At 44.1% G+C, this 27,318-nt stretch overlaps 2 protein-coding genes across 3 annotated transcripts; both read left to right on the plus strand.

The window, feature by feature from the left end:
• The first annotated feature begins 501 nt into the window (after positions 1–501).
• Positions 502–2,960, plus strand: naif1 (nuclear apoptosis inducing factor 1). Its single transcript, XM_069677326.1, has 3 exons — positions 502–1,052; positions 1,732–1,776; positions 2,131–2,960. The coding sequence occupies exons 1-3, from the start codon at positions 608–610 to the stop codon at positions 2,655–2,657; spliced, it is 1,017 nt and encodes a 338-aa protein (XP_069533427.1). The 5' UTR covers positions 502–607; the 3' UTR covers positions 2,658–2,960.
• Positions 2,961–4,773: 1,813 nt separating this feature from the next.
• LOC138605192 (early estrogen-induced gene 1 protein-like) lies at positions 4,774–27,318 on the plus strand. Of its 2 annotated transcripts, XR_011309311.1 has the most exons (13): positions 4,774–4,886; positions 5,173–5,453; positions 16,037–16,157; positions 16,885–16,914; positions 18,300–18,416; positions 18,511–18,557; positions 20,120–20,280; positions 20,776–20,877; positions 21,721–21,955; positions 22,545–22,666; positions 22,744–22,813; positions 22,892–23,017; positions 24,086–27,318. XR_011309311.1 is itself a non-coding variant. In XM_069677309.1 (12 exons), the coding sequence occupies exons 2-12, from the start codon at positions 5,281–5,283 to the stop codon at positions 22,935–22,937; spliced, it is 1,224 nt and encodes a 407-aa protein (XP_069533410.1). In that variant the 5' UTR covers positions 4,774–4,886; positions 5,173–5,280; the 3' UTR covers positions 22,938–27,318. The 2 variants fall into 2 exon arrangements, 1 of the variants encoding a protein (XP_069533410.1); XM_069677309.1 differs by having other exon boundaries at positions 22,892–27,318.

Genomic DNA, 27,318 nt, shown 5'->3' on the forward strand with positions numbered 1-27,318 from the left:
AAACACATAGGAAATATATGTATTTATGGAGTATTGCACAGTTGAATTTTTGCACAAAATGACAAACTTTTAAGTCGCGAACACAAGGCTTACATTATACACATATTTCACATATTGCAATTTTTCTCTATATATAAATATGTGCAGTTATTAAAATAAAAAGATTTTTTAAATATTTTAAAGAGTTTTCTATGTTACAGCCACTTTCCTGAAATATCCTGCAAAGCCTTTATGTTGTTATGTTGTTGTTAAAATGTTGAAATGAGATAATATTAAAAAGATAATATTCATATTCACCAACTAAGACTGTAAAATAACGTGAGAACACTGTTTATTTGGCTCTCGACTCACATAGTTTGTGTGGCTCGTTTGCTGATTGGCATTTGATTGAGCCAATAGCATCAGGGAATATAGCGTGACTGCTACGTTTCCAACCAATGGAGTGAGCGTGGGCGGGGCTACACGCCCAGCTAACGTAAGCGTTGTTGGTAGGAAGAAGAAAGCCGATTCTGGAAGCCATTACGTTGCGCACATCAATTGAGTAAATCCTACTATTTTTGCGTACAATACGCACAATTACCTCTTCAAAAGAGGAATTTGTGCAATTATGGCATCGGCCGCGAAAAAGCGCAAAATGAATTTCTCGGAGAGAGAGGTGGAAATAATAGTGGAGGAAATAGAGAAACAAAAGCACACACTGGTTAACCACTTCAATGCTGGAGTCACACACATGGCAAAGAATAACGCGTGGGCGGACATCCTGAAAAAGGTGAACGCGGTCACCACCTGTCCCAGAGAGCTGCCCGAGGTGAAGAAGAAGTGGTCCGACATGAAGACGGAGGTCCGGCGGAAAGTGGCCCAGGCACGGGCGGCCATCGAGGGGAACTCCGCTGACTGCACTCCAGTTCCCGTCATCCTCACCGCGATGCAGCAGCGGATCTGTAACCTGCTGGGAGAGGCCACTATCATCAGCCTACCTGCAGGAGACTCGGATGCTGAGATCACTCTACCTGTGTCTGTGAACACCGCCACCACCGTCACTCTGACAGAGAGTAAGTGAATGCAAGTTTTCACTCTGAGCATGCTCAGAACACACTTACTGCACAGAGGAGCAATTAATGCAACTATAACACACGTTTTTTTGTCTTCATCTCATGGATTCGTCTAAAGAGCTCTTAAAGTGAACGTAATGTGCAGAACTAAACGTGTTAAATGTAAAATTAAAAAGAGTCTGTTTAGACCATCCAGCAGTGGAGCAGGTGCTGCACTGCAGCTTTATGAAAATGACAAGAGAACATGCTAGAGAAGAGACTTTGTTAGGTTCTTGTAGGTTTCCATTGTGCAGTTAAACCAGTAAAACCAGGTGATGTGTACTGTTATGGGTAAAATGAAGAGTTCTCAGTTATATTAACTCTAAAGTCTCCTCAGGCCTGCATGTTTCCTTTAAAGCAGCGTTTCAAACATCTTTAGCTTGTGTGTCCCAAACAAAAAGCTTTAAAACAAATACATGTGACCTCCTTCTTTTCTCCATGACCCAGAAACTCGTGTTGGAACGTGAATGACTGTTAGCCTGATTTCCACATCCAATGATTCCCACAAAATGACTCTGAGTGTATTTATAGGTTTAAGATGATACATTGATTTGTATGCTACATTTTCTTCCTGACTTTTCTTTCATTCTTGGTTGACTTTGTTGTGTTCAAAGCCTCATTTTCTGTCTGTGTTTTTCAGCTCTTCCAGCTGGACCAGGAACAGTCTGTGATGAAACAAAAAACAGTACGTTTTCTCCTCTGCAATATCCCTGCAATATAACTGTGTGATGCTGTATACCTGACACATGCAGATTAGATAACCCTACTGAATCTTCCCAAATGTTTATTAAATTAAAAGAAATGTTCAATGAACAGAAACAGTCGATATTTCAGCAGTAAAAGTAAGTTTATCTATTCAGGGCTGGTCAGATGTTATAAAGCATTTTTTAATTATCCTTTACTTTATTTTTAGAAATCCATGTATTCATTATTTTTTGTTACAATATTCTAACAAAACACATTCTTATGAAAAACTAAGTTGTAATAGAAACTTGCAGCGTGACTTCCACAGTAACTCTCTTTTTCTCTCCTGTTCCAGCTGAAACAACGTACCACACCTTGGAGGACGGAGGTGTGGTGGAGTACTGCACCACCACTGTCGGTGACTCTGCTCCCACTGTGGTGGCGGCCGTGGAGGCTCCTGTAGAGATGCTCGCCTCGTCCTCAGCGTCCCCGCCCCCCCCTCAGGGTCAAGCCAAACCTCAGGAGCTGAAGAGCCGCATCGCCCTGAACTCCGCACGCCTGCTGCAGGAGCAGAGAGTCACCAACGTCCACATCCGGCAGATCGCTCAGCACCTGGAGGGCCAGAACGAGCTGCTGCAGGTGATGCGGCGCTCGCAGGAGGCTCAGGCGTTTGCTCAGGAGAGGCAGGCCCAGGCGCTGGAGGGGACGCAGGCCGCCCTGCTGGCTTTGGTCCAGATGCTCCGACCGGCTCTCAAAGACCTGCGCAAGTTCCTGCAGAGCGGGACTGAAGCTGCAAACTCCAGCAGCTCTGCAGCCGCCACAGAGGAGCAGAGCCGGCCCAGAACATCCCCAGCTGCTCCACAGCCAGAGGAGGCACAATGACTGTGTGTGTGTGTGTGTGTGTGTGTGTGTGTGTGTGTGTGTGTGTGTGTGTCAGAGCTTGTCAAAAGTTGCCTGAGAGAAAGCATGTACAGGAAGATACTTTGTTTATTTGTATTATTTGGAAGCTTTGAAAATTTTATTAGCAGTGAGATTCTGTTATTTAATACTTTTTAAATGACTTTTTTTAATAATGCACATTTAACTTCTTTGTTTCTTTAACCCATCCTGCTGTGTTACCCTGAGTGGAGAATAATCCATCTTTTTTTAAGATCAGATTCAGCTGCAGTCGTCAGTTAGAGTGAAAAACTTCTTCACAGCTGAATAAAGTTTGAGCAAAAATCAACAACTCGTTTCTCTGTGGGCTGCAATACTGCTGACTGACCACAAGAGGTCAGTATGTGTCAGCAAGACTCATCACAGCTGGAGCAGCAGCATGAAACTATTTAGCATTAAAATAATAGTAAAACGATTGTGATTTGTAACAACGCCTGGTTTGTAACTTGGTTGAGCTGGTATGATCTGGATAGAAAAACACCCTGCTGTTATCAGTGTAAGCTTGGTGTTCTCAGTATGAGCATCATGGCAGAGCAGAAGAAGCTGAAGGAGACGTTGACGGAGGAAGAGAAATCTACAGGTGCGCCAAACTGCAAAAATATCAATTGAATGCATTAAAGGCGCTCTGACATGCAGACACAGAGAAGGATGGGTCCCTTAGTGTATAATTACCTGAAAATAGGGAATATGTTCTTGATGCCTTTGAATGAGCTCTTACTCTCTTCAGAGGGAGCAGGTCATCCGTGTTGCACTGCCATATTTCTACGGTAGCCAAGAATGGACAAAAGGTTTTGAGCTTCTGGGTTTATTGTATGTGGCCCTTCTAAGAACACGTACTTTGGTTTTTCTGTCTTATATGATTTTAGATACATGTATGTTGATCTTGGTTTTAATTAGTTGCATATATGATATTAATATATCCCCGTAGAGAAATATCTATCTGCATATTTTCAACTAATATACGTGACATCTTTGTTGAGCTATCTGTCTATAAAGGACAGCTATGAAAGATATGAAGGATAAAGGATATTATATAAAATGTGCACTCGTTATATATCTTTAAAGATACAATCTCAAAGATTAAAATGTTTGTGCTATTGAGCGCCTCCCACTGGTGATGAACGGTAATAACAAGAGCACTCTTCCCAATTTAACCAGACGGCTAACTCTTGATGTTCCTGGCTGACGGTCGCTTTCCTTTTCAGACTGTTTGCTTCATCTGAGCGTCGAGTTTGTTTCTTCTTCTTTGGATTTTCACTTCTTGTTGAAGTTGTATCTGTAGTCATCCATCTTTTCTTTGTTTGTTCAGCCATAGTAGATTACTGTTTACTCGCAACACTTGCAGAGAGCGGAGAAGCAGCCGCTTAGCTCCGCCTACCCTCTCTGGCAGACCAACCACTGCTGGCTGATGGAAAACGCGTCACTAACTGGGCGCCGCCACAGACACCCAGCCCATAATAATACTATATACTGCAGATGCAAAGGCTTTCATCAGTGGGCCGTAGGCTCAGTCACCACTGTGTTACCTCCTTCAGAGAGAGAGAGAGACTTACAGACATTTATTTACGAGAAAAAGTTCGAGATCGTTACTTAAAAGTTTTTCTGTCAGTGGGGCATTTATGTTATTGGAGTATATATGAAAAATATGGATCCAGCATATTTACCAACATTATAAACATTGTTTTGGTGCTGCACAGTTAAGCTTAAATATTGTTCCATTTGTAATATGTACAAGTGTAATATCCAAACCACAAACTGACATTTTTTGATGAAGCTAAAATGTGAAAAATCAGTATAATGAAGTGGTACTATACTGCAAACATTATAAATCCCACTAATCCTGAATCATATCGCAGTCTCTATATCAGTTCAAAATAATCACAATTTCAGATTTTTCTTTCTAAGTATACAGCCTCTACAGACTTTTGTTTCTTTTCACATGCCCCTTTCTTCTGAAACTTTGTGGACGGTCCCTAACTAGCCCAGACGTGAGGCGTTCACGGAACCTCTGACTGACAGACCGACTTACTGACTCTTGAACTCTCCACTGGGGAGGGAAAAGTTGTTGAGGATGCACTGAAGCTGAGAAAACGGCCAAGTTACACTCCGGTTCTTTGCAGCGGGTCACAGCTGTTCTGTTTCACCGAGGATGAGCAGCAGGAGGCCGACAGAACGGTGAGTGTGTCTGGACGTTTAGGCCAGAGAGTTTTAGAGAGTCGGTATGAGGTTTCGGTGTTTGCGTGGCAGCTGTGAGCACCGGGAGAGTCTGATAATGTTACGGTATTTTGGAGACAGAGTCTGAAACAAGTTGAAAATACTTTTATCAGTATGTATTTGGAGTTGTTTTGCTGGGTAAATAACATATAAAAACTTTATTTCCACAGCTGTGATTAATTAAAAAACGTTTACTTTCAATGTAAAGCTTGTTGTGAAACTTTAATAAGTCTTTTTTTACTTCCAGGTCCAGAAATATAATCAGAAATGATTTACACTGGAGCAAACACGGATTATAAAGCCTCACTTTAACGCCAAACACAGACTTTTATTTTGGTGCCCATCACACAGCAGCATGAGCACCCTGCAGCAGCTGGGGACGATGTCTTTCCTCGTGAAAAAGAAGAAGTTTAAGTTTCAAGTGTACTTCACACTGGAGGAGCTGACAGCTGTGCCTTTCGTTAACGGAGTACTGTTCTGTAAGATCCGGCTGATGGATGGAGGGGACTTTGCCACCTTGTCATCCAGGTATTTCATAGAGGAACAACTTGTCACTTCCTTGTTGTGACACCTCTGTTACATGCAACCCACACCTGTCTGCTTCCAGTCAGACTCACTTTGCTCTACAGATGTTACATGTGATTATTTTACAGTCTTAGCTGTTTTTTCTACAGCCGCTCACACTCAGAAAGGAGTGGAGACTTGACTGTGTGTTTGTTGTCGGTAGTTTTCCACCTCAGATAAAGCAGAGAGTGCTCCGGCTGTAAAACTGGAACCAAACTGCACGTCTTGCAGGTCAACCTTTGGTACGCTATCTGTTATTTCACCCCCATGTCTCCTGGGAAAGTTGCTGTCATGATTTCTCAGCTCCACCCTGGAGCCACGCAGCACTATTTGTCTCCCAGTCCAGTGAATGTTTGAGCTGGAACAGAAAATAGAACCTCTCTATGTGGATTCTGCTTGCTTATACTGACACATCTCAGGGAAACATTAACAAGGACACTCTGATATCTGTGATAATAATGGCAGAGCCACATATTGCTCAAAAGGTTTTGGTGTTGCTGCAGCAGTGAAACAGGCTGTAATGGCTGCAACATAATCCTTGATGGGTCAAAGGTCGTCCACTAAAAGTTCTTGTTGTTTCCACTGACAGGCTCAGATTGTTATTCTAAGTGTGTGACAACATGACAGAAAGGATCCCTACAGAGATAGACCTTTTTGTTACAGAGGAAGATGATTGTTTTAACCACACACAGACGTTACACCGCTCTCTACACACACACCAGACTACAAAGAAAAACCTATGAGTCGTTTAGGCCCCAAAACAGGGCACAGGTTTAAAAATATCAGAATGACCCTTTAATGTGTCGACCTCTGCGGGGTCAGATCACAAAAACTGACCCTGCTTGTTGTCCCAGGTGTAGAAAGAAACATCTCTGTGTCTACCAGATGTTTCTCTCCACCAGAAACATCTGGTCTAAAGTTTGTTTGAAGACGAGGGGGAGAACATTGACAGACAGATATCTGGAGCCCTGCACAAAAGGAGGCTGAATCTGTCTGATGTTGTGGTCTGGTGAATTGACCCTTTACTTATTTGAAACCAGCAGTTTAATTCCAGTTTAAAAAGGTTTCCCACGTTTGCATCCTGCAGCCACACACCTCATTATCTTGAGAGAGACTCATTGTGATTCCATTTGTTGCTCAGTGTGACTAAGCTTTGTGTGAGTGTCAGGGCAGGTCTGCAGGTTCAAAGACAAACCTTAAAGACCACACCAAACGTTTAACATGTGCCAACCCATTTAGAGCAACGGCGTCACATTGTTCCAGTTGTGTTTCTCTGCACAGACTTTAACCTGTCCTAAGACCGATACAGCAGGTATGCAAATACTTACTTAATAACTGTGTAATGATTTGCATACTTGCTGTAACAATTAGGTGATACTCTAAGAAGGAAGAAGTAGGTCTGATGGAGACTCTGTGAAAGGACAGCTAACTGTTAGCAACTGTTAGCCTGTGACTCTGAGCAACCACGTGGAAATTAACACTGTGATTGATTGACACACATACGGACAAATCAGTGATTAATTTTAAAGAAGGTATATTGTTCATGTCTGGTAAGAATGAGTGTAACAAAGAAATATAAACGTGTATGTTAGCCCTGAAAACAAGGATAATATATAATTTAGTAAGAAAGTCGGATTTATTAGATAATTTCTTAATAACGAGTCATTATTTGAGTTGAGGTAAAAAGCAGGACAGCTTTCTGTCACAGCGCCGAGCTTTAACAGCGATCTGTGGAAGTGTCACTTTTCAAAGCATGAAAGTTAAAGACAGAAGAATAATTTGATATATTTGGAACATGACGGGAGATTGTGAGACAAACAGAATAAATGAGAGAAAAGACAAAAGGATTAAAATGAACCCGTCTCAGACTCCTCAGGCTGCAGTGTAGAAGTCCTGTCACCTTTGACCTTTGACCTGGACGCAGGAGCAGTCAGGAGCTTCCTGCATGGTGATCAACATTCCGATGAGATAACCGAGCCGACCATAAAACCTTTAAAAGTTTTCACCACAGGCTGCAGGTCGGACGGTTACGCTTCTGAGTCAGCACATTAACCTGCACGCAAACGCTGTGGCTCAGGTACGGAGAGCAGCAGGTGTGCATGACTGACAGATACCTCACTCCCCCTAACAATTCTTTGATGTTCATTTGTCCTGTTAACCGCAGCTAAGAGTGAGCAGCCTCGACACAACCTTTACCTGCTGATGCTATGTTATACCATAGCTTGGACATGTAGCCACCATGAGGTCACCCGTTGGTTTCTTGATGACCTTTTTAAATAATAAACCGTTTGCTCATGGACTACAGAGACAACCGCCCCCTGCTGGACATTAGAGAGAATGCAGGTTTAAGACACTTCTGCTTTGGCTTTATTTTACTGAGAAGCTACGTCCACGTCTGATAACATTCATCATAACATGTAGAATACATAAAAATATCAGCTTGTGTCTGTCTGTAAGTTTTCCTTTCTTCCTGAGTAAATCTTGTTGGAGGTTTTAAAGCAAAGACACACAAAGGAAAAGCATGACTGTACTTCAGTTTGAGCAGAGTTCCTCCAACAGGCGTCTTTCTGTGACCAAACTTTGATCCCATTTATTGAGAATTTCACGATAATAACCGGGGAAGGAATGTTCTTATCGTGCCAATAATCGCTTGTTGAAACCAGAAGCTGAAGACGTATTTCTTTCTTAATCCGCCTTTCTGCTAAATCGTTTTTTCTCCTGAGTTTCTGTTTGGAAATTAAATTTAAAAAAGTTGTTTTTGCTCTGAACCAAATAAGTCTTTGAGACGAGTTATCTGTCAGACGCCTTCTTGCAGCATCGAAGCATTTATGTTTTCAACTCTTCCTCTGTAGGTGTTGTAAAATAATAAAGATGCATCGGAGAAATGTGCAGAGAAATCAGCCCACTCCTTCTGACATGAATCCTGTCGAGAATCTTTTAGCGTCCCCGTAGACTCTCTCTCTGCTGCAAACAGCAAAGTCAGAGCTGCACTGAGAGCAGCAACACTTGAACAAATTCCTCTCGAGTACTTAATTCAATAGGAAACAGGCGTTGTCCTCGACATCAGAGACTGTTACACAACGGACAAACAACAGCCGAGAGACGTTCACTGACCTCCTCCTCTGCAACAAGTCTTTCCCTAAAGCCTGAAATATTCTACTTTGTATATTTATTTGCTGCACGCATGCAGACGTGCAGAGTCCTGACAGGAACCGGGTCACAGATTTGACCTACATTACAGTTTCTACATAACCGCCATAAAAGTGAATCGTCCTTCTTTATCTTATATTTGCCTGTTGATTTATATTTCACACATGACTGCATATTTTACTTTTTGCACTCAAAGTCAAAGTTTAACCCTTCAGAGCCCACACTGAAGCATGCTGGAGGAGGTGCAGCGTTTACTGAAGGGTTCTTTTAGGGTTCGTGGTTAATGATCAGTTCCTGGGATTTATATTTCTTTTATAATATAAAACATAATAAACATATTTATAGCACCTTTCATACAAAAAGCAGCTGTAAATACTGTACAATAAAATAAAAGGGCCATCATAATACCACAACACTAACGTATCCATGCAGTCGTAGCATTCATGGTCTGCAGGGTAAAATCACTGTTTTTGTTAATGGAGTCTGGTGGCTTTGAAGAGAGTGATGTCACAGCTGTTACTGGTTACAAAGAATCATCTTCCTCCTTCACAGTAAAGTTTATCTCTGTAGATATAATGTACGGAAGCCCTGAGTGGACATGCATCCATACATTTTATTTGTTCTCCCGTGATAACGAGTCATTCCCGCTTGTTTCCTCGCGATCTCGACTTATTCATCTCGTTATCTTGAGATGATCGTCAGGTGATCGTAACTCGTATCCCCTCAGCTGCAAGCGTAGAAAGGCTTAACTGAGCTCATTTGTGTGGGCGACGGCAGCCTGTGACCTCACAGTGAGCAGTTCTGTTTCTACATCGACTGAAAATGAATCGTCATCACGAGAAAACCAGCTTTGTTATCTCGAGATAAATAAATCTCTCTCTAAATTTAACCACAAACAGACGTTACATCGCTCTCTGCAAACACACCAGACTCCATTGAGAAAAACAGTCATTCTAGTTTGCAGACACAGGAGTTGTTGGTCTGCTGTTGTTGGTCCACGCCTTGACCTGTTAAACTGTTTGTGTCATTATGTGACTTCGGTGTTTTTAAGGGTTAGTTTGGATCCAACATAATATTTGTGTGACCCATAATAATGCTGAAAAAACTAGCCAATCAAGGCGGCAGTACATCAGCAACTCCCATGTTCTGTGGGGTAAAATCAGTGTTTTTCTGAATGGAGTCTGGTGTGTGTGCAGAGAGCGATGTAACGTCTGTGTGTGGTTAAAACAATCATCTTCCTCTGTAACAAAAAGGTCTATCTCTGTAGGGATCCTTTCTGTCATGTTGTCACACACTTAGAATAACAAGCTGAGCCTGTCAGTGGAAACAACAAGAACTTTTAGTGGACGACCTTTGACCCATCAAGGATTATGTTGCAGCCATTACAGCCTGTTTCACTGCTGCAGGCTGCACCTGACTTTCCCTTTAAAGAAGGATGGTGTTGTTCTTTTATATCATTGAACCACTGATGTCCTTTTCACTTCACACATTAATCATCAGAATTTATGGTCTCATTACTGATTTTATTGATGCTGCTGCTGCTCGCCCAGCTGACACTGATGAGCTGCTCTCTGCTCTGTAGTTCGGGTGACCGTGTTGGTTTGCAGGGTTGTAAACTGGATGAGTTTGGCTTTTAAATGAAGGAGAAATCAGCAGCTGTTTCTAGTTGCAGTATTACTCTGAAAGAGGAAGTGGGCCCGGTCTGATCTGCTGGTCTGTAACCAGTGAGTCTGCAAACAGTCTCAGTTTCAGGTGTGTTACTACCATCAGATCACTGAATCGTTCAACCTTTATTTAAACCTCCAGGAGTTACAGAGGGCGTTCCCTTCTGTTCATGGTGCAGGGAGAACAGTTAAAACAACAGACAGTAGACAGAAGCAGAGCACGGTTACAACACATACTTTCAGGAGCAGACACGTGTGTTATCATGTTTCCAAACGATGTAGACTTTAAACATCCTTCTAATGATGCAGTCACGTTTGTCATTTATATGCTTGAGCGGTCCGTATTTATGGATGTTACGAGTCCCATTTGCTGTTAAACGAGTCATAAATTACATTTACGAGGAGATAAACGCTGAGTCACAAACTGGTACCTTTGGATTGTTTTTCCACTTCCTGTTTCCTCAGATGTGCAGTTCTCTGTCACTCAGCCGGTTTAACTATGACTCCACCCATAACGTGTCAGACTGTAGGCCTGCTGTGTCATATCGTTGACAGTAGATATTTGATGCTTCACAGCCGATTCAAAAAGCAGTGACCTGTGCAGGCTTTGGGTTTCGTCCACGTGTCCTTGAACAGACTCCGTCTCATTCCTCAGATTCTTCTGCCAGAAAAAAAGGCCGACCAATGGGAGGACGGAGTTATTCAAGTGGGAGTTTTGAGCCCAAGCAGATTTGTAGCTGCACTTTAGAGTTCATGGAAAACAGAATCAGAAACACTCAACAGAAGTGAGCATTTCCTGCAGCATGGAGGCAGACGGGAGCAGGAGACTCAAGCAACTCTACATAATCTCTGTTCACAGAGTCCACATGAACATGTGGAATCTGTAGGGCCGGATTTTAGTTCAGGAAGTGTTCTGGTTCACATTTGTAGTACATTTGTAGTTCAAGAAGTATTGACGAATCACGTATCAGCATGCTTAGAAAACTGTCTGTGTGGATAGCAACAGGGGCGGAGCACAATCCGCCGTAATGACCCGGCTCCCGTCAGCGCCATCTTCTTCTTCTCTCTATAAACAGACTCTGCATGCTAACAGCTCACGATCTAACAATAACTGCAGAAAAGTCTGCTTGTCGCTGTGTCGCAAAAGCTGTTCAGCGTTTAGATTTCCTGACTTCCCTGAATGCATCATAAATGATGGCTCCGCCCTCCGTCTCATGTTACAGTAGTGTTCTTCTCCTCCTGAGGACAGACCTGACAAAGCTTCATGTTGTTCCTAATCTGCATCATGATGTTGTTCTTTCAGCAAACTGAAGAGCCGTTAATTAAAGTCGATCACAAGAGAATCTGTTTCTGTTTGGGCTTCATCCCGCTGCAGTAAGCCAGAGTGCAGCCTCTGTGTAACTTCCTGTTTACAGTGAGACTGAGACTCAGCACAGACAGATGAACGGGCGCTCCTCCGGGGGATGGGACGAACCGAGAGATGACAGCGTTTATTTAGCAGACACATCTGGAGGGAGAGTTTACCTTTGACCTGAACACACGGTCACTGCTCGAGCTGCTGACTGGACTGTAAACAAAGCAGCGCACGGAGGAGGACGTCTGGGCTGGAAGTCGTTTATTGTTAAACCGGAACGCCTGAAAAGTTTGCCATCACTCCCAGAGGACAGATCGTCGTTAGACTGTAGCTGACGGTTCTGAGGTTGAACTGATCAGTGAGCTTAGAAATATTCATTCAACAGTCGTGCTCATTCATTTGCTTGGGGACGATAAATAATCCTGTCTAGAAATGTTTGAGGACGAGTTTCTCCGCTCTGAGCGCCTCAACTCGTGCTCGACGTCATCAACATCGTTTTTACTCATTGTCCAATCGGATGAAAGGAGAGGCGGGCCTTCTGTTAGTTTACAACGTAACGGTTAGGTTAATGACAGCTAATGGTTCGGTGGTCGCCTCCGTCTGATCGGGCCCTTAGAGAACCTGTTTTTTTTAACTTAACTGTCCGTCAGGTTTTGGACTAAAAAGCTCGACCCTGGAAAGTGTTGTAGATATTTCAGCTTCCTGACAAACTCACCAATGAGCAGAGTTTCTTTAATATTTTCCGTCTCGTAGCTTGCTTACTCATCGCAGCCTGTTCTCATCAAACTAATCATCAGCAGCTTGTTCGGAGGCCCGACGCTTCACGTTATGAAGCTGTAGGTTCCTCTAGTGTTTCGTTTCTGGACTCTGTCCTCTGGCTTGTTGTTTTGATTTGCCGTTGTGACGTAGTTTTAAGAGCACAGAAGTTACTTGAACACAAAGATGAAGGCTTACAGGCAGGAAGCAGCACAAACACAGTTTCTGTGTGTGTTCGTGTGAGAGCTTCGGCTGAGTCTTCTGCTCCTGTGTCGTATGAAGCCGTCACATTTGTCTTTGCAGTAAAAACATGAGTCTCTCTTCTGGTAGTTTTCTGTCTTCTAACCATTATCCTGCTTACAGTGTGACTGCTCAGCTCTCAGAACGAGTCCTGTGAGGACCGGCTGGCTGTAGCTTGTATCTACCTGCAGGACAAAGGTGTGTTTGTGCAGCAGGAGCGCTGAAAGAAAAGAAGTGGAGGAACCGGTCGGGTGGTTTTGTGTCTCCGGGCTTGCTGTGTAAGAGCTGTACACTTCAGGTCACGCTTCAGATACGAGCAGCGCGAAGAGTCCCTCTGATGAAAATGTATGTTAAAGGTGATGCTGTAAAAGAAGGCCTGGACTCACACGGAGTTTATACGTCATGAGTTTCTCTTCAGAGTCCTGCAGAACAAACATATCAAAAGATAAAGAGCACGAAGGCATGAAGGCTAAAGGCCTCTAATCAGGAACAGCAGGCCCCTCTGATGGTGACAGAGAGCTCTCTGCCTGACACAGGTGAGCTGTGGGACAGAGTTCAGGCTCAGGGCAGGAGGTCCTCTTCTCGTGACTGAAGCTGAAGCTGAAGCTGAAGCTGAAGCTGAAGCTGAGGCTGAAGCTGAGGCTGTCTGTTGGAGAAGGTGCTCTGCTGTCTGTCCAGCAGGTGGTGGAGAGCGAGGTCAGGGTCATCCATGCCCTCCTCTGCCACCTCTGTAAAATGAGTCCAGGTAACGTAGTCCATCCATCCATCATCTATACCACTCCGCTTATCCTGTTCAGGGTCACGGGGGGCTGGATCCCAGCTGTCATTGGACGAGAGGCGGGGTTACACCTGGACAGGTCGCCAGTTAATCACAGGGCTGACACACAGACACGCTCACATTCACCAGTGAACCTAACGAGCATGTGTTTGGACTGTGGGAGGAAGCCGGAGTACACAGAGAGAGCCCACGCATGTACGGGGAGAACACGCCAGGGCATCGGTTCAGCTCAGCAGAGGCCCTGGGTTCGACTCCCACCCTCGGCCCTTTGCTGTGTGTCTCCCCCTCTCCTCTCTCCTGTTGCCAAGACAGTCCACCGTCCTCTCTGTAGATGAAAGCATAAAAGGCCCCAAAAATAATCTTTAAAAACAGAGGGGCCCCCGACCACCGCGCTGTATGTGTTAGATGAGCTGTTAGCTTGTTAGCTCTTGTACTTCCTGCAGAGCCTGATGTGTAAACCTCATATCTGTTTAAACGTGAGACAATGACGAGCGTTTGTGGAGACGTGTGTTCGTGCTGAAAGTTGTCAGTAGGATTATTTTTCATGTTGTTTGCATTTCTCCTCCTACAGCCTGCCTGTGATCTGTTATCTGCAGGCTGAGTCTGCATGTGTGTGTGTTGCTAAACACACACTGTGCTGATGATGTTTCCTCTGACAGGAGCTGAGCTGGGCCTGATAACATCACAGCCGAGTCCAGACAAGTCCACTGGTGTTTTAGAGAGAACAAACGTTCGTTAACCTTACTGCAGCTTCAGCTTCCTCATCACACTCTGGGCTCAGCTGGTGCAGCTCTCTCTTCTTCATGTGGTGAGAGAATCCTCTGTATGCACAGGGGGGGGCGGCAGGTCGACCCATTCCTCTGTACGCACAGGGGGGGACGGCAGGTCGACCCATTCCTCTGTACGCACAGGGGGGGACGGCAGGTCGACCCATTCCTCTGTACGCACAGGGGGGGACGGCAGGTCGACCCATTCCTCTGTACCAACCAAGAGAGGGACGGCAGGTCGACCCATTCCTCTGTACGCACAGGGGGGGACGGCAGGTCGACCCATTCCTCTGTACGCACAGGGAGGGACGGCAGGTCGACCCATTCCTCTGTATGCACAGGGGGGGGCGGCAGGTCGACCCATTCCTCTGTACGCACAGGGGGGGGCGGCAGGTCGACCCATTCCTCTGTACGCACAGGGGGGGACGGCAGGTCGACCCATTCCTCTGTACGCACCGAGGAAGGGACGGCAGGTCGACCCATTCCTCTGTACGCACCGAGGAAGGGACGGCAGGTCGACCCATTCCTCTGTACGCACCGAGGAAGGGACGGCAGGTCGACCCATTCCTCTGTACGCACAGGGGGGGACGGCAGGTCGACCCATTCCTCTGTACGCACTGAGGAAGGGACGGCAGGTCGACCCATTCCTCTGTACGCACAGGGGGGGACGGCAGGTCGACCCATTCCTCTGTACGCACAGGGGGGGACGGCAGGTCGACCCATTCCTCTGTACGCACAGGGGGGGACGGCAGGTCGACCCATTCCTCTGTACGCACCGAGGAAGGGACGGCAGGTCGACCCATTCCTCTGTACGCACAGGGGGGGACGGCAGGTCGACCCATTCCTCTGTACGCACAGGGGGGGACGGCAGGTCGACCCATTCCTCTGTACGCACAGGGAGGGACGGCAGCATTACGTCGAGCTAGCTTAGGGAATCTTTTAAAAAAAAATAACGTGTGCCGATGCCGATATGTCATTTTCAAGCTCTAATCTGCGGATACCGATAACGTGCCGATAATATCGTGCATCCCTTATCAGAATAATTATAAAGGTATTTTTGTCAAACAAGTTTCTTCGAGTTTTAAGGTCTTAAATCTGAACTCATCCCGTCTCGTGCAACAATAACTCTCCTTCAGACTTTCCTCTCCCACCACGAGCCAAAGAGTTCATGGAGACTAACGAGAGTGAGAAGCGTCCTCCACCAAACTTCATGCAGAAAAACACTGAATGTGTTTTCAATCTGTGTCGGAGGAAAACCCCTCAGCAGCCCGAGTGAGATCACCCCGACCATCTGGACTTTATTGTTTCTGAGAAAAGGAGGGCTGATGCTTCTGCTTTCATTTCCTATCTGAATAATCTCATCTCATACGTGAAGCTTTCACCTGCACAGAGCTGCTTCGATCACAGAGCACATGATCTGTGGACACATCCAGTCCTCTGTGTAAGGCCATGTCTTGTTGTGGAGGCGGTTTTTATTGCAGAATAAGAACCCTGCAACGCCTGCATTTTTCCATGTGAAATATTCGGACATTTTTTATGTTTTTACTTTTAATTTGAGGGAAACAGTGAGTGTTCCTGTTTACTGTAGATGTTCTGCATGTAAACAAATGTGACTTGACTTTCCCTGTGAAATCCCTCAATAATAATCCACACAGTGTGATGCTTCCTGAACCTGGTGCATCCTCCTGCTAAAGGTGCAGCCAGGGGCCGAGCAGGGGGCCATAGCATGACATGGATTTAACACCTATATACATGTAGTCTATAACCTGATAATCTGTTTTTTATATGTTGTGTGTGTGTGTGTGTGTGTGTGTGCGTGTGTGTGTGTGTGTGTTTAGGGAGGAGGTGCAGCAGAACTGTGTTCGATGGAGGAAGAAGTTCTCCTTCGTGTGTAAAATGAGTGCGAATCCAATCAGCGGAGTGTTGGACCCGTGCATCTGCAGAGTGTCTGTACGCAAGGTAAACTACAACTCCCAGCAGCCACCCCTGCTCGCAATAACGTTTTCCCCCACACTACCCAGTAATCAGGGTTTGGGTTACTTTAAATGTGTTCTGGTTCATCCAACAATCACCTGCTGAAAGACGTCATCAGTAACATAATCAAACTGTGTAACTCGATATCTTTACCTGCTGATTTTCCAGCTGTTCCTTCCCGTGTTATGCACCAATGCACGAGCAAAGTAATAGAGCTAATTATGCACAAACACATGTACTTTAATAAGAATAGTATCCACGCTTACACTTCACATTCAACTTAAAGTAAACTACCACAGGGAGTGAACTTCTTCTGGGTTCTGGCACCATCTCGGTCTCCAGCACCACCAGCAGCACTGCCAGCAGCAGCAGCAGCAGCATTGGCATGTTAGCCAGTTTACTGACGCTACGTTCAGCCAATTGGATTTCTATATAACTTATTAAGGGCTGATCTTGAGTGTCTGATAATCACAAACCTTGCAAGGATTCCCTAACAAACAGAGTATCTCTGCAGGACGCAGCAGGGCTACTTCAGCAGGCTCGTCTGCTTCTCAGAGACCTCTGTGTCTGCTGAGGACCTTAAATAAGACGATTAATGTTTTTCAAAGATGAGAAGAAGAGAATACATCCCAGGCTAAAAGTGTCGTCGGGATTTTAATATACACGATGAAAGTACGTAGAGTCTTCATTGTTTGTCTCTCTGTGTTTGCAGGAGCTCAAAGGAGGAAAAACTTTCTCAAAGGTACGTTCAGTCAGAAGATAAACTCTTTAATCCAGCTCAGCCTGGTTTTCTAACATGTTTGACCTTTGAACTCATAAAGCTGAGTGCTCTGCTTTCTTTAAAAACACGTTTACAGTGTCAGTGAGGGTAAAATATGTTAGTTATGTCATTATCACAGGCTTTTGTTACAGCAGCATGTGACACGGTCGTCATGAGTGTGTTTACTACTGTGTGTGTCCTGTAGTTAAAGCGTCACCTGATGAGTTACATAAGGGTTCCTAAAGTTTGGAATTTTGTCATGTCATTCCATAAATGTAACTTAGCAGGTGTATCACTTGATTCCCGACGTGCTGAGTAACGTGTACGCCGTGTTTGTATCAGGAAACTTTGCTCCTTCTCTTCACAAGGGAAAAAAGTGAAAATGTGGAGGGACCCAGGGCCACGAGCTGCCAACAGACAGCTGACGTTAGCATACAACCACTTACTAGCAAATGTTACTGTTAGCTAAGAAGTGGCTAATATTACCTTTTTATTTTTGTTGAATGATACAATCGTAAAGGCGTTAATTCCTAGCTAACGGTAACGATATCAAAGAACTGGTTGATTGCTAATATTAGCTGGTGTTCTGGTCGCTAATGGGTTAGCAAATATGTAAGTCCATGTGCGCCCTTCTTATGGTATAACACTTTTAAAAGGTAACGATAGCATTTAGCCTCTCCCTAGCTTATGCTAACATTAGCACCACCACCAGCATGGTCATTAAATGCAGCTGTTCACACGGACTTGATGCTCGGTGGAGTGTAGCTGTATGAAACCTTCGGCAGATTTATCCACGTTGTTTCTTCCTTGTTTGTTTTTGTTTGAGAAGGAAAGTGTCACTGCCATTTGTCAGTTGGACCCCAACATTTGTATAAACTGGCCCCAAACATCTGAATTCACCCTTTAAGTCTTCAGATATTCAGATGAGACAAAAAAGGGTTGCACTCTGTGACCCCGGAGTCACAAACAGCTGACTGAGCAGAAAATCATGAATGAGGAGGTTAAAGGAGGTCATCGACTTCTGCAGAGAGTCACTGTCGTCTGTTTGTCCTCATTCACTTCCTCAGAGAACAGATAGTTACAGATGTGATATACAGTATGTTTACAGAACGAACCAGATATAAAACAACAGAAGAAGAAGAAGAAACACCTGCTGGTTCAGATCTGTGAGGAGACAAATACAAAGATTGAACCAGACTTGACCTGGATTTTACTGTAAATCAAAAAAAACATTCTCCCCTTAAATGTTTCCCTCTGTTGTTGTCTTCTGTCTGTCTGTCTGTCTGTCTGCCTGTCTGTCTGGTTTCTGTCTGTCCATCTGTCTGTCTGCCTGCCTGTCTGTCTGGTTTCTGTCTGTCTGTCTGCAGCTGGGTTTTGCTGATCTCAACATGGCCGAGTTTGCTGGTTCAGGCTCGGCTGTTCGCTGCTGCATCCTGGAGGGTTACGACACCAAAAACACTCGACAGGACAACTCCATCCTCAAGGCAGGAGACGCGCGCACACACACACACACACACACTAACACTGAACTGATCAGCACTCAGGTTTAATACCAAATCTGTGTTTTCTTATCAACAGGTAACGATTGGAATGACTCTTCTGTCGGGGGATCCCTGCTTTAAAACGTGAGTTTGTCTTCTTCTTCAGGAGTTTTAAACCCTCTTTTAACACCACCATTATTGTGCACATACTCAAAATAAAACAAAAGAAATATACAATTTAAAAATGCTGTGTGAAGACACCCTGAGGATACTCAAAATTTAAAGTTATAATTTCGAAGATCTCACTTTCGTTCTCTTTGGTGCCACCTGTGGTGATAAACGGTAATTGCAGGAGCACATGTGTGACGTCCACGGTCGGCTCCGGTTGTAACTCTTGATTTTCCTGGCTGACGGTCGCTTTCCTTTTCAGACTGTTTGCTTCATCTGAGCGTCGAGTTTGTTTCTTCTTCTTTGGATTTTCACTTCTTGTTGAAGTTGTATCTGTAGTCATCCATCTTTTCTTTGTTTGTTCAGCCATAGTAGATTACTGTTTACTCGCAACACTCGCAGAGAGCGGAGACGCAGCCGCTTAGCTCCGCCTACCCTCTCTGGCAGACCAACCACTGCTGGCTGATGGAAAACGCGTCACTAACTGGGCGCCGCCACAGACACCCAGCCCATAATAATACTATATACTGCAAATGCAAAGGCTTTCATCAGTGGGCCATAGGCTCAGTCATAGATAGAGACTTAACAGACATTTAATTACATGAATATCTTTCTTTGAGTTTTTTCTCTAAATATTTCTCTTCTCCTCCGGCACATTTTTTTTTTCACAGTGGCTCTAATAAGCTGTTGTATGAAGATCATATAACTGCTCTTTTTTTTTTTTTACATTGAGGGATAATTTAATTTATTTGAACCAGAAATTCTTCCAGTCTAGAATATTGTTCATACCAGCTTTTAACTTACGTTCATCTTTATCTGAAAGAAAAATATCTGAATCGTCTGCGTACAAAATAAAGAGGCCTTTTTTTTAAACCCAAATCATTGATGTGTGTAGGAAATGAAAGAGGACCAAGTATGGGACCGTGTGGAGTACCACACAGTATGTGGCTGTAACTCCAAACACATTCATTTAATTGATTTTATTTCACTTCTATTATTAAATTCCAGTTTTACTGCACATTAGGGGATAATAATACTTTCAGTAAAACTGTTGTATCTATAGTTTATAGTTTTTTGAGTTTGTAAACAGGGAGACACAAGGAAGGTAGTTTAAAATGTGGCTTTTTAAAGGCAATATTTGGTTCAATTTTATCAAGTTGATTCCATTAAAGGAGGCAGAGATTTGCTCAACATGTGCCTATATACTGTATGTTTCAAAGGGTGTACAGACATCGATCACTGTGATACTTTTATACTGAAGAAAACGTAGAAACGGGACGATTCTCAGGCAAACTCAGGGAGCGTCTTCCTCTCTTTAGTTTACTTATTGACATCACAACACAATAAATGACCTCCTCTCAAAGTTTAAGTCCTACTGAATCTAAAAATATATGAAACATGTGTATTTTAATTTGAGTTTTGTCTCAAAGGAGAAATAGTGCCTTCAGGGTTTTCTATGTCCGGATCTGTCTCCATGAGCGTTATCCACACATGTATTTGAGCTGAAGATTATATTTAATCTCTCTTTTTACCATCAGGCCTCCCAGCACGGCTAAATCTGTCTCACTTGGGGACGAGGACCCGACCCTGCAGCTGGACTGTAAGGGGGAGAGCACCGACGCCTCAGTGCAGGCGAGAGGGAGCTTCAAGGAGTCTCCTCGAGCCTTCAAACCCAAGCAGTCGTCAGTACGCAGCGCAGGTAACACCTCAGGATCCTTGTTCCTGTGTCGTCTCTAACCAACTGGAGTTAAAGGGAACTTCTTCTTCATTTAAACTTATTTGTGTTTTCTGCATGAAGCATGGGCAGTCAGACCGCTGGATCATTTCAGTCAGCTGCAGAGGGAAAGTTTACACCTTTCACAACCTCGGCTCGTCTGACGGGAGTGACGGTTGACATTTCAGGCGTTCTGGTTTAGCCAGCGTTTAGCGATTTTAGCGTTCATCTGTCTGAGCTGAGTCTCAGCTTCACTGTTAACAGTCAGTTACACAGAGGCTGCACCTGGCTAACGTCAGCGGGATGAAGCCCAAACAGAAACAGATTTTCTTGTGATTGACTTGACAATGAGCATCAAAGAAGCCCCCTTTGCTCCAAATGTTTAGCATAATTTCATCATGAAACAGCAAAATGATGAATTATCCTGCAGTCATGTGTTTGTGTGTGTTTGTGTGTGTCTCCTGTGTGTGTGTTGTGCAGGTCTGCCTGAGGAGGGAGAGTGTGTGTCCAGTCCAGACGAGGTTTTTCACAGCTGTCACGTCCGCAGCTCGAGCTACGCCAGCCAGCACAGCAGGATCTCAGGTCAGAGAGGTTTCCTTCTTCAGGCTACGATTAACTTTATTTTGAAAATCTGCAGGAAGTCTCGTCACGGTTGCAGCCGTGCAGCAGTAAAGTCACAAGGAGCTGAAACATGTTCGAGGTCACCGTTTAGAGTTCAGAGCCCCGTAAAGATCTCCTTCATACTCCTGATTCCTTTTTAATCTCATTTCTCCCCTCTCTCCTCTTCTCTCCTTTCTTCTTCTTCTTTCCTCTCCTCCTTCTCTCCTTCTTCCCTCTCCTCTTCTTTCCTCTTCTCTCCTCCAATTCCTCCACTCCTCCTCCTTCTCATCTCATTCTCCTCTTAATCTCTCCTTCTTTCTTACCCTTTCCTTTCCTCCTGTCTCCTCCTTCTCCTCTTCTCCTCCACCTCTTCCTCCTTCTCTTCCCATTCTTTCCTCTCCACTCCTCCTTTACCCTCCTCTCATTCTTTCACTATCCTCCTCCTCTCCTCTCCTTCTTCTCCTTCTCCACCTCCTCCACCTTCACCTCCTCCTTCTCCCCCTCTCTTCTCTCCTTTCCTCTCCTCTCCTCCTGTCTGCTCCTTCTCCTCTTCCTCCTTATCTTCGTCCTCCTCTCCTCCTCCTTTACTCCTCTGTCATTCTGCCACTATTCTCCTATTCTCCTCTTCTCCTCTCTCCTCCTCTTCCTCCCCATCCTCCTCCTCTTCCTCCCCATCCTCCTCATCTTCTTCTCCTTCTCCTCTCGTCTCCTCCTCTTCTTCTTCTTCATCTTCCTCTCCTCCCCCTCCTCCTCCTCCACCTTCTCCTCCTCCTCTTCTCCTCCTTCACATTCTCCTCTCTTACTCTCCTGCTCCTCCTCCTCCAGGTTACAGCACTGCTCACTCTCGCTGCTCCAGCCTGAATGACCTCAGTCATCAGAGAAACACCTCTTCGGGCAGCGGCGCCTCCTGCGGGCTCGCTCATCCTTCATCCTCCTCCTCCTCCTCCTCCCAGCCGCCTCCCTCCACCCCCACTGACCCTCACCTACCGGCCACGCCCACCAAACCAGAGAGACCTCCTCCTCCGTCTGCAGTGGCCCTCATGTCCAACAGATCCTCCAGGTGCGCACACACACACACACACACCTGCCCCGGCATGTTTCCTCACAGGTGTCATGTGTTGATCTCAGAGTGAGGCAGGTCTGAACTCTGATAAAGTCTCAGGTCGACTCTCAGGTATGTGTAAACTAACTGCCAGAGACTCTCCAGGATTCTCTGCGCTCTGAGAGGAGGAGAGCTAACGAGCTCGTGGGTCACGTAGGAGGAGCTTAAGACTGATCCAAGGTTTGGTCATTAGGTTAACCACGCCCCTAATGCTGCATCACTTTAAGCCTTAATATAATGTAAACAGGTGAGCTGTATAAAGATTCTCCCCGTACAGTTGTCATGAAGAGAGAAATGAGCTATAGAGACCCAAACTGTTTTTTGTACCAGGCTGTAAACATGTTTATTTCTGCTGTAAAGTTTAACATGGGGCTCTATGGGGACTGACTCACTGCTGGAGACAGCCTCAAGTGGACACCAGAGGAACTGCAGCTTTTGGCCATATATTGGCTTCATATTTAACAAATAAACCAGGATTCTGCTCCTTGTTAGCTGACTGTCTCTGACATGAATCTTGTCTCTGTTCTTGTTTCTTTCCCGACATCAGGAGGAAGAAGGACACTGTGCAGCGGCAGCCGAGCTGTGTGGACGACACTCGCGTCGACGCGGACGACATCGTGGAGAAGATCATCCAGAGTCAGAACTTTTCTGACAGCAGCAACAATGAAGGTCAGGCAGACGTTCAGCTGAAGAGATTTAAGTTTCAGCCCGACATGTGTCACAGTTCTTTGTTTGTTTCTCTGCAGACAGCAACCTGAGACTGTTTGTCAGCAAAGACGGGACGACTGCGCTCAGCGGGAGGCAGCTCTCCAACAGGTACTTTTATTTCCTGTTTCTTTTTACCAACTCAGTTTAGTTTAATCTAAAGCATCGTGTGTTTGTGTGTGTCTGCAGAGGAAGTCCTGGTGTCTTTGAGCCGGTCGTCATCGAGACTCACTGAGAGAAACTTCATCACGTCTGCAGCCTCCACCACTCGTTCATGACTCTGTGACGTCTGATTGTCTGACTGTGTTTGTGCAAGTATGTGCAAACATGTCTCCAGTGCACATAGATTAATATAAGACTACTACAATATATAAATGTACATATTTACTCTTTATATTATATTTAATGGGGTGGTGGGAGTTGTGTAAAAAAGGACGTTTTATTTTGACCTCAAATGCAGCAAGAAACCGGCTTTCCTGCTGTTTTAAGTAAAATTGAAAATGCTCCTGTTGTGTCCTCTAAATGCAGATTTAATATGTCCTCCTGTTTTATGTTAAAACACTTCCAGGAGTCCAGGTTTGATAGTTTCAGCAAAGTGTTTGCAAAGTAAGCAATGAAGAAGTACACCTATTATATACCCATGCACATAAACTATTAATCTCTAAAATAACCAAATTGAGGGGCACAAATAAGCCACTCAAACTCTTAAATTAATGTAAGTCAGAAGTGTGAAGCTGCATCACGACAGCTGGTGTGTGTTTGGTGTTGAGGTGCCTGAAAACACTGAATTCAGTCCTTCCTTTATGAACACTGGACGAGAAACGTTTTAAACCTTTGGTGAAACATTAACAACATTGTCTGAAGAGAAATACTGAAATATATTGTTAAGTCTAGACGACTCACAGGTACAGAACGTTTCCTACTGTCTCCAGTAGATGTGTTCATCCTGCAGCAGTGAAACAGGCTGTAATGGCTGCAACATAATCCTTGATGGGTCAAAGGTCGTCCACTAAAAGTTCTTGTTGTTTCCACAGGCTCAGATTGTTATTCTAAGTGTGTGACAACATGACAGAAAGGATCCCTACAGAGATAGAGCTTTTTGTTACACACTCCATTGATCGATCTACTTCCAAAGGGTTTTCCAACATATCGAGCCAAAAAATGTAAAAATAGAGACGAGGTTTAAAAATAACAGAGTCCTCCGTTAATATTCTGTAAATTCTCATGACGACATTTTTTAGTTTTAGAGTTTAAATTACAGATTTTATGCAGTTTGTCCCTCCTGCAAGTTAGAGGTAGAGATGTCTTAGCGCAGACTGTTGATAGAATGATGCTTGTAGTATCTATAAAGGACTCATATTTGTGTTTTCTCTTCTATTACAGAATTTACAGTCATAAAATCAGCACGTCCTTTTAACTGGGTGTGAGTCAAACCAGTCTGTGCTTCAGTATTTCTCTGTAGCCCCTTAAGAATCTGCAGAGTTTGAGTTTCTGCAGAAATCTACTGTCAGCATTGTTCAAGTCATAGTTTATCATATTAAAACTCTAATAAGGAGATACGTGTGTTGCTGATCTAACTATGAACATTACTGAACAAGAGACCAGTCTGAGACACACCCAGGGAAACTTTGACCAGTGCTTAAGGGCACAAATTACTTGAACAGTACCCTGAAGACCACTGCATTGTGGGAATTGTAGTGCAACACTGAAATAATGGTGCGTTAAGGAGAGCTTTGTCAACTTGTACGTTTCTTTTAAAGCTGATTTCATCATGTGTTTATGTTCCGACTTGACGAGTTGACGAGGACCCAGCGAGCGCAGCCAGCAGAGGCTCTCATGGAGGGCAGAGGTCCTCTGAACAGACTGAAACTTTGATTCTCTTAATATATTTGATCCTTGTATGAACGTACTTATTTTACCATTTTGCACACGTGTTCTCCTCGAGGAGGACTGATACAAACCACTAAAAGGAAACGGAGATGACACTGTTTTCTAAAATGACGTGTTCTGTTTTAAATTTGATTTCGATGTTTCTGTTTGTGATTTTATAAATGTGTCAGAGGTGGTTTTTACGCTCTTATGAAACAAACTGGTGTTCATGTGGCCGGCCACATGTGACTCTGTATGTGACTCTGTATGTGACTCTGTATGTGACTCTACATGTGACTCTGTATGTGACTCTGCGTGTGACTCTGTATGTGACTCTGTATGTGACTCTGTATGTGACTCTGTGACTCTGTATGTGACTCTGTGACTCTGTATGTGACTCTGTGTGTGACTCTGTATGTGACTCTGTGACTCTGTATGTGACTCTGTATGTGACTCTGTGACTCTGTATGTGACTCTGTGACTCTGTATGTGACTCTGTATGTGACTCTACATGTGACTCTGTATGTGACTCTGTGTGTGACTCTGTATGTGACTCTGTGACTCTGTATGTGACTCTGTATGTGACTCTACATGTGACTCTGTATGTGACTCTGTATGTGACTCTACATGTGACTCTGTATGTGACTCTGCGTGTGACTCTGTATGTGACTCTGTGTGTGACTCTGTATGTGACTCTGTATGTGACTCTGTGACTCTGTATGTGACTCTGTGACTCTGTATGTGACTCTGTATGTGACTCTGTATGTGACTCTGTGACTCTGTATGTGACTCTGTATGTGACTCTGTTACTCTGTATGTGACTCTGTATGTGACTCTGTCTGTGACTCTGTATTTGACTCTGTTTGTGACTCTGTGACTCTGTATGTGACTCTGTGACTCTGTATGTGACTCTGTATGTGACTCTGTATGTGACTCTGTGACTCTGTATGTGACTCTGTGACTCTGTATGTGACTCTGTATGTGACTCTGTATGTGACTCTGTGACTCTGTATGTGACTCTGTATGTGACTCTGTATGTGACTCTGTTACTCTGTATGTGACTCTGTATGTGACTCTGTATGTGACTCTGTTACTCTGTATGTGACTCTGTATGCGACTCTGTCTGTGACTCTGTATTTGACTCTGTTTGTGAGTCTATCTTTTCTCTGCACTTCTTTTTTCACTCCTTCAATATAAACGTTTTTGTAAACTCACTCTTCAGATTATTGTCAGAACATGAACTTACACAGATTGGCCAAACTGATGAATGAAAGCCAAATATTCCCTCCTTTTAGAGCTCCATTTTGGTCTCCCCCACCCGTCTTTAGCTGCTAAATGCTCCAATATGTTCATTAGCTAGTTGCTACTGTGCCTGTTTGCTGTTTGTCTTCTGAGCAGGTGGTGCAGAGCGGCTGTTTCAGAGCTTTGAGCTACAAACTGATCATGTGTGATGGCTTGCTGTGTGCGTCACTACAACTGTCCAAATTGACATTAATTTTTTTTAACACACGTTTTGCTCTCAACGTTCCAACTCCGCTCACATGCTACGTACAAGCTAACTAACTAGCAGTTATAAACCATCCCTGTGTTTTTATTAGACTTCCTCACATTCAGCTCTATTGGCTGATGTAAATGCCAATCAATATCCGCCACAAGTCCCTCCCTAGCTTCCTGCTGCCAGCAAACATGCAGAATCATATTAGCTGTTTCTTTTGAACCTTCACGTACAATATTGTAACATTAATTTTACTGTTAGAATCTCAAATTGTGCCAACAAGGAGGATCTGATTGGCAGATGGGTTATTGACAGACGGTCAGTTGACGGGCCTTCAGGAGAACACCTCAGCAGCCATTGCACTTTGTAGTTTTAGTCAGTGTTTGTTTATGTGCTGACGTACAGTCCGCTCAGACTGTAACTTATTTTCAGCTGAAGTTTGTGTCTCTGAGATCTCACTGATACTGTTGGCTCGTTGTGTAGGCTGTACTGAGGTCAGCTGCAGCACCACAAAGCCTCTGTTGTAACTGTACAGACAATGTACAACACATCCTCCCCCACAGCACTTTGTGTGTGTGTGTGTGTGTGTGTGTCTGCACTGTGTGTGTGTGTGTGTGTGTGCGTCTGCAGTGTGTGTGTGTTACTGTACTGTGTGTCTGAATGTACCACTACATGTTTGATGGATGTGTGTGTCAGAAACTGGAGAATCATTTTTAACTGTGTTTCTCTGTTATTTCCTGCCCAGCAGGCTGGTCGACACGTTTGTACATAAAAGTGAATATTTTGTGGTGAAATGGGACTAAAAGATATTTCTGCAGTGATGTCAGAAAATCTGCAGTAAAGGGACCTGTTGTTGTTGTTGTTGTTGTTGTTGTTGTTGTTGTTTGTGGCGGTGGTGGTTGTACTTTGATTTATTTGTACTTGAACATGTTTAACTATCTAAATGTTTCTTTGGTGAGAGGGTTTTTATGTTATGCAGAATTATATTTGGATTATTTTCGTTTTAAGCTGTCATACTGATTTTGGACGGAGGACGGAGGTGTTAGTAAAGAGAATAAGGAAAGTATTTATTAAATGTGAATATTAACAAATTTAACCTACACTTGTCAACTGTAACAAATGCATATAAGGCTTTTATCTTGATATGTTATTTAAACACCCTCCTGTGAACCTTTTTTCTCACTAAATGAATGTAACTCCAATTACAAAGATTTTCTGACTTGTATTAAAATGTTGGGAAATAAATGTAAAA

The sequence above is a fragment of the Semicossyphus pulcher genome, unplaced genomic scaffold, assembly GCF_022749685.1.
Source record: "Semicossyphus pulcher isolate SPU_LCO1_2020_fin unplaced genomic scaffold, fSemPul1.0.p SCAF_28, whole genome shotgun sequence".
Classification (NCBI taxonomy): Eukaryota; Metazoa; Chordata; class Actinopteri; order Labriformes; family Labridae; genus Semicossyphus; species Semicossyphus pulcher.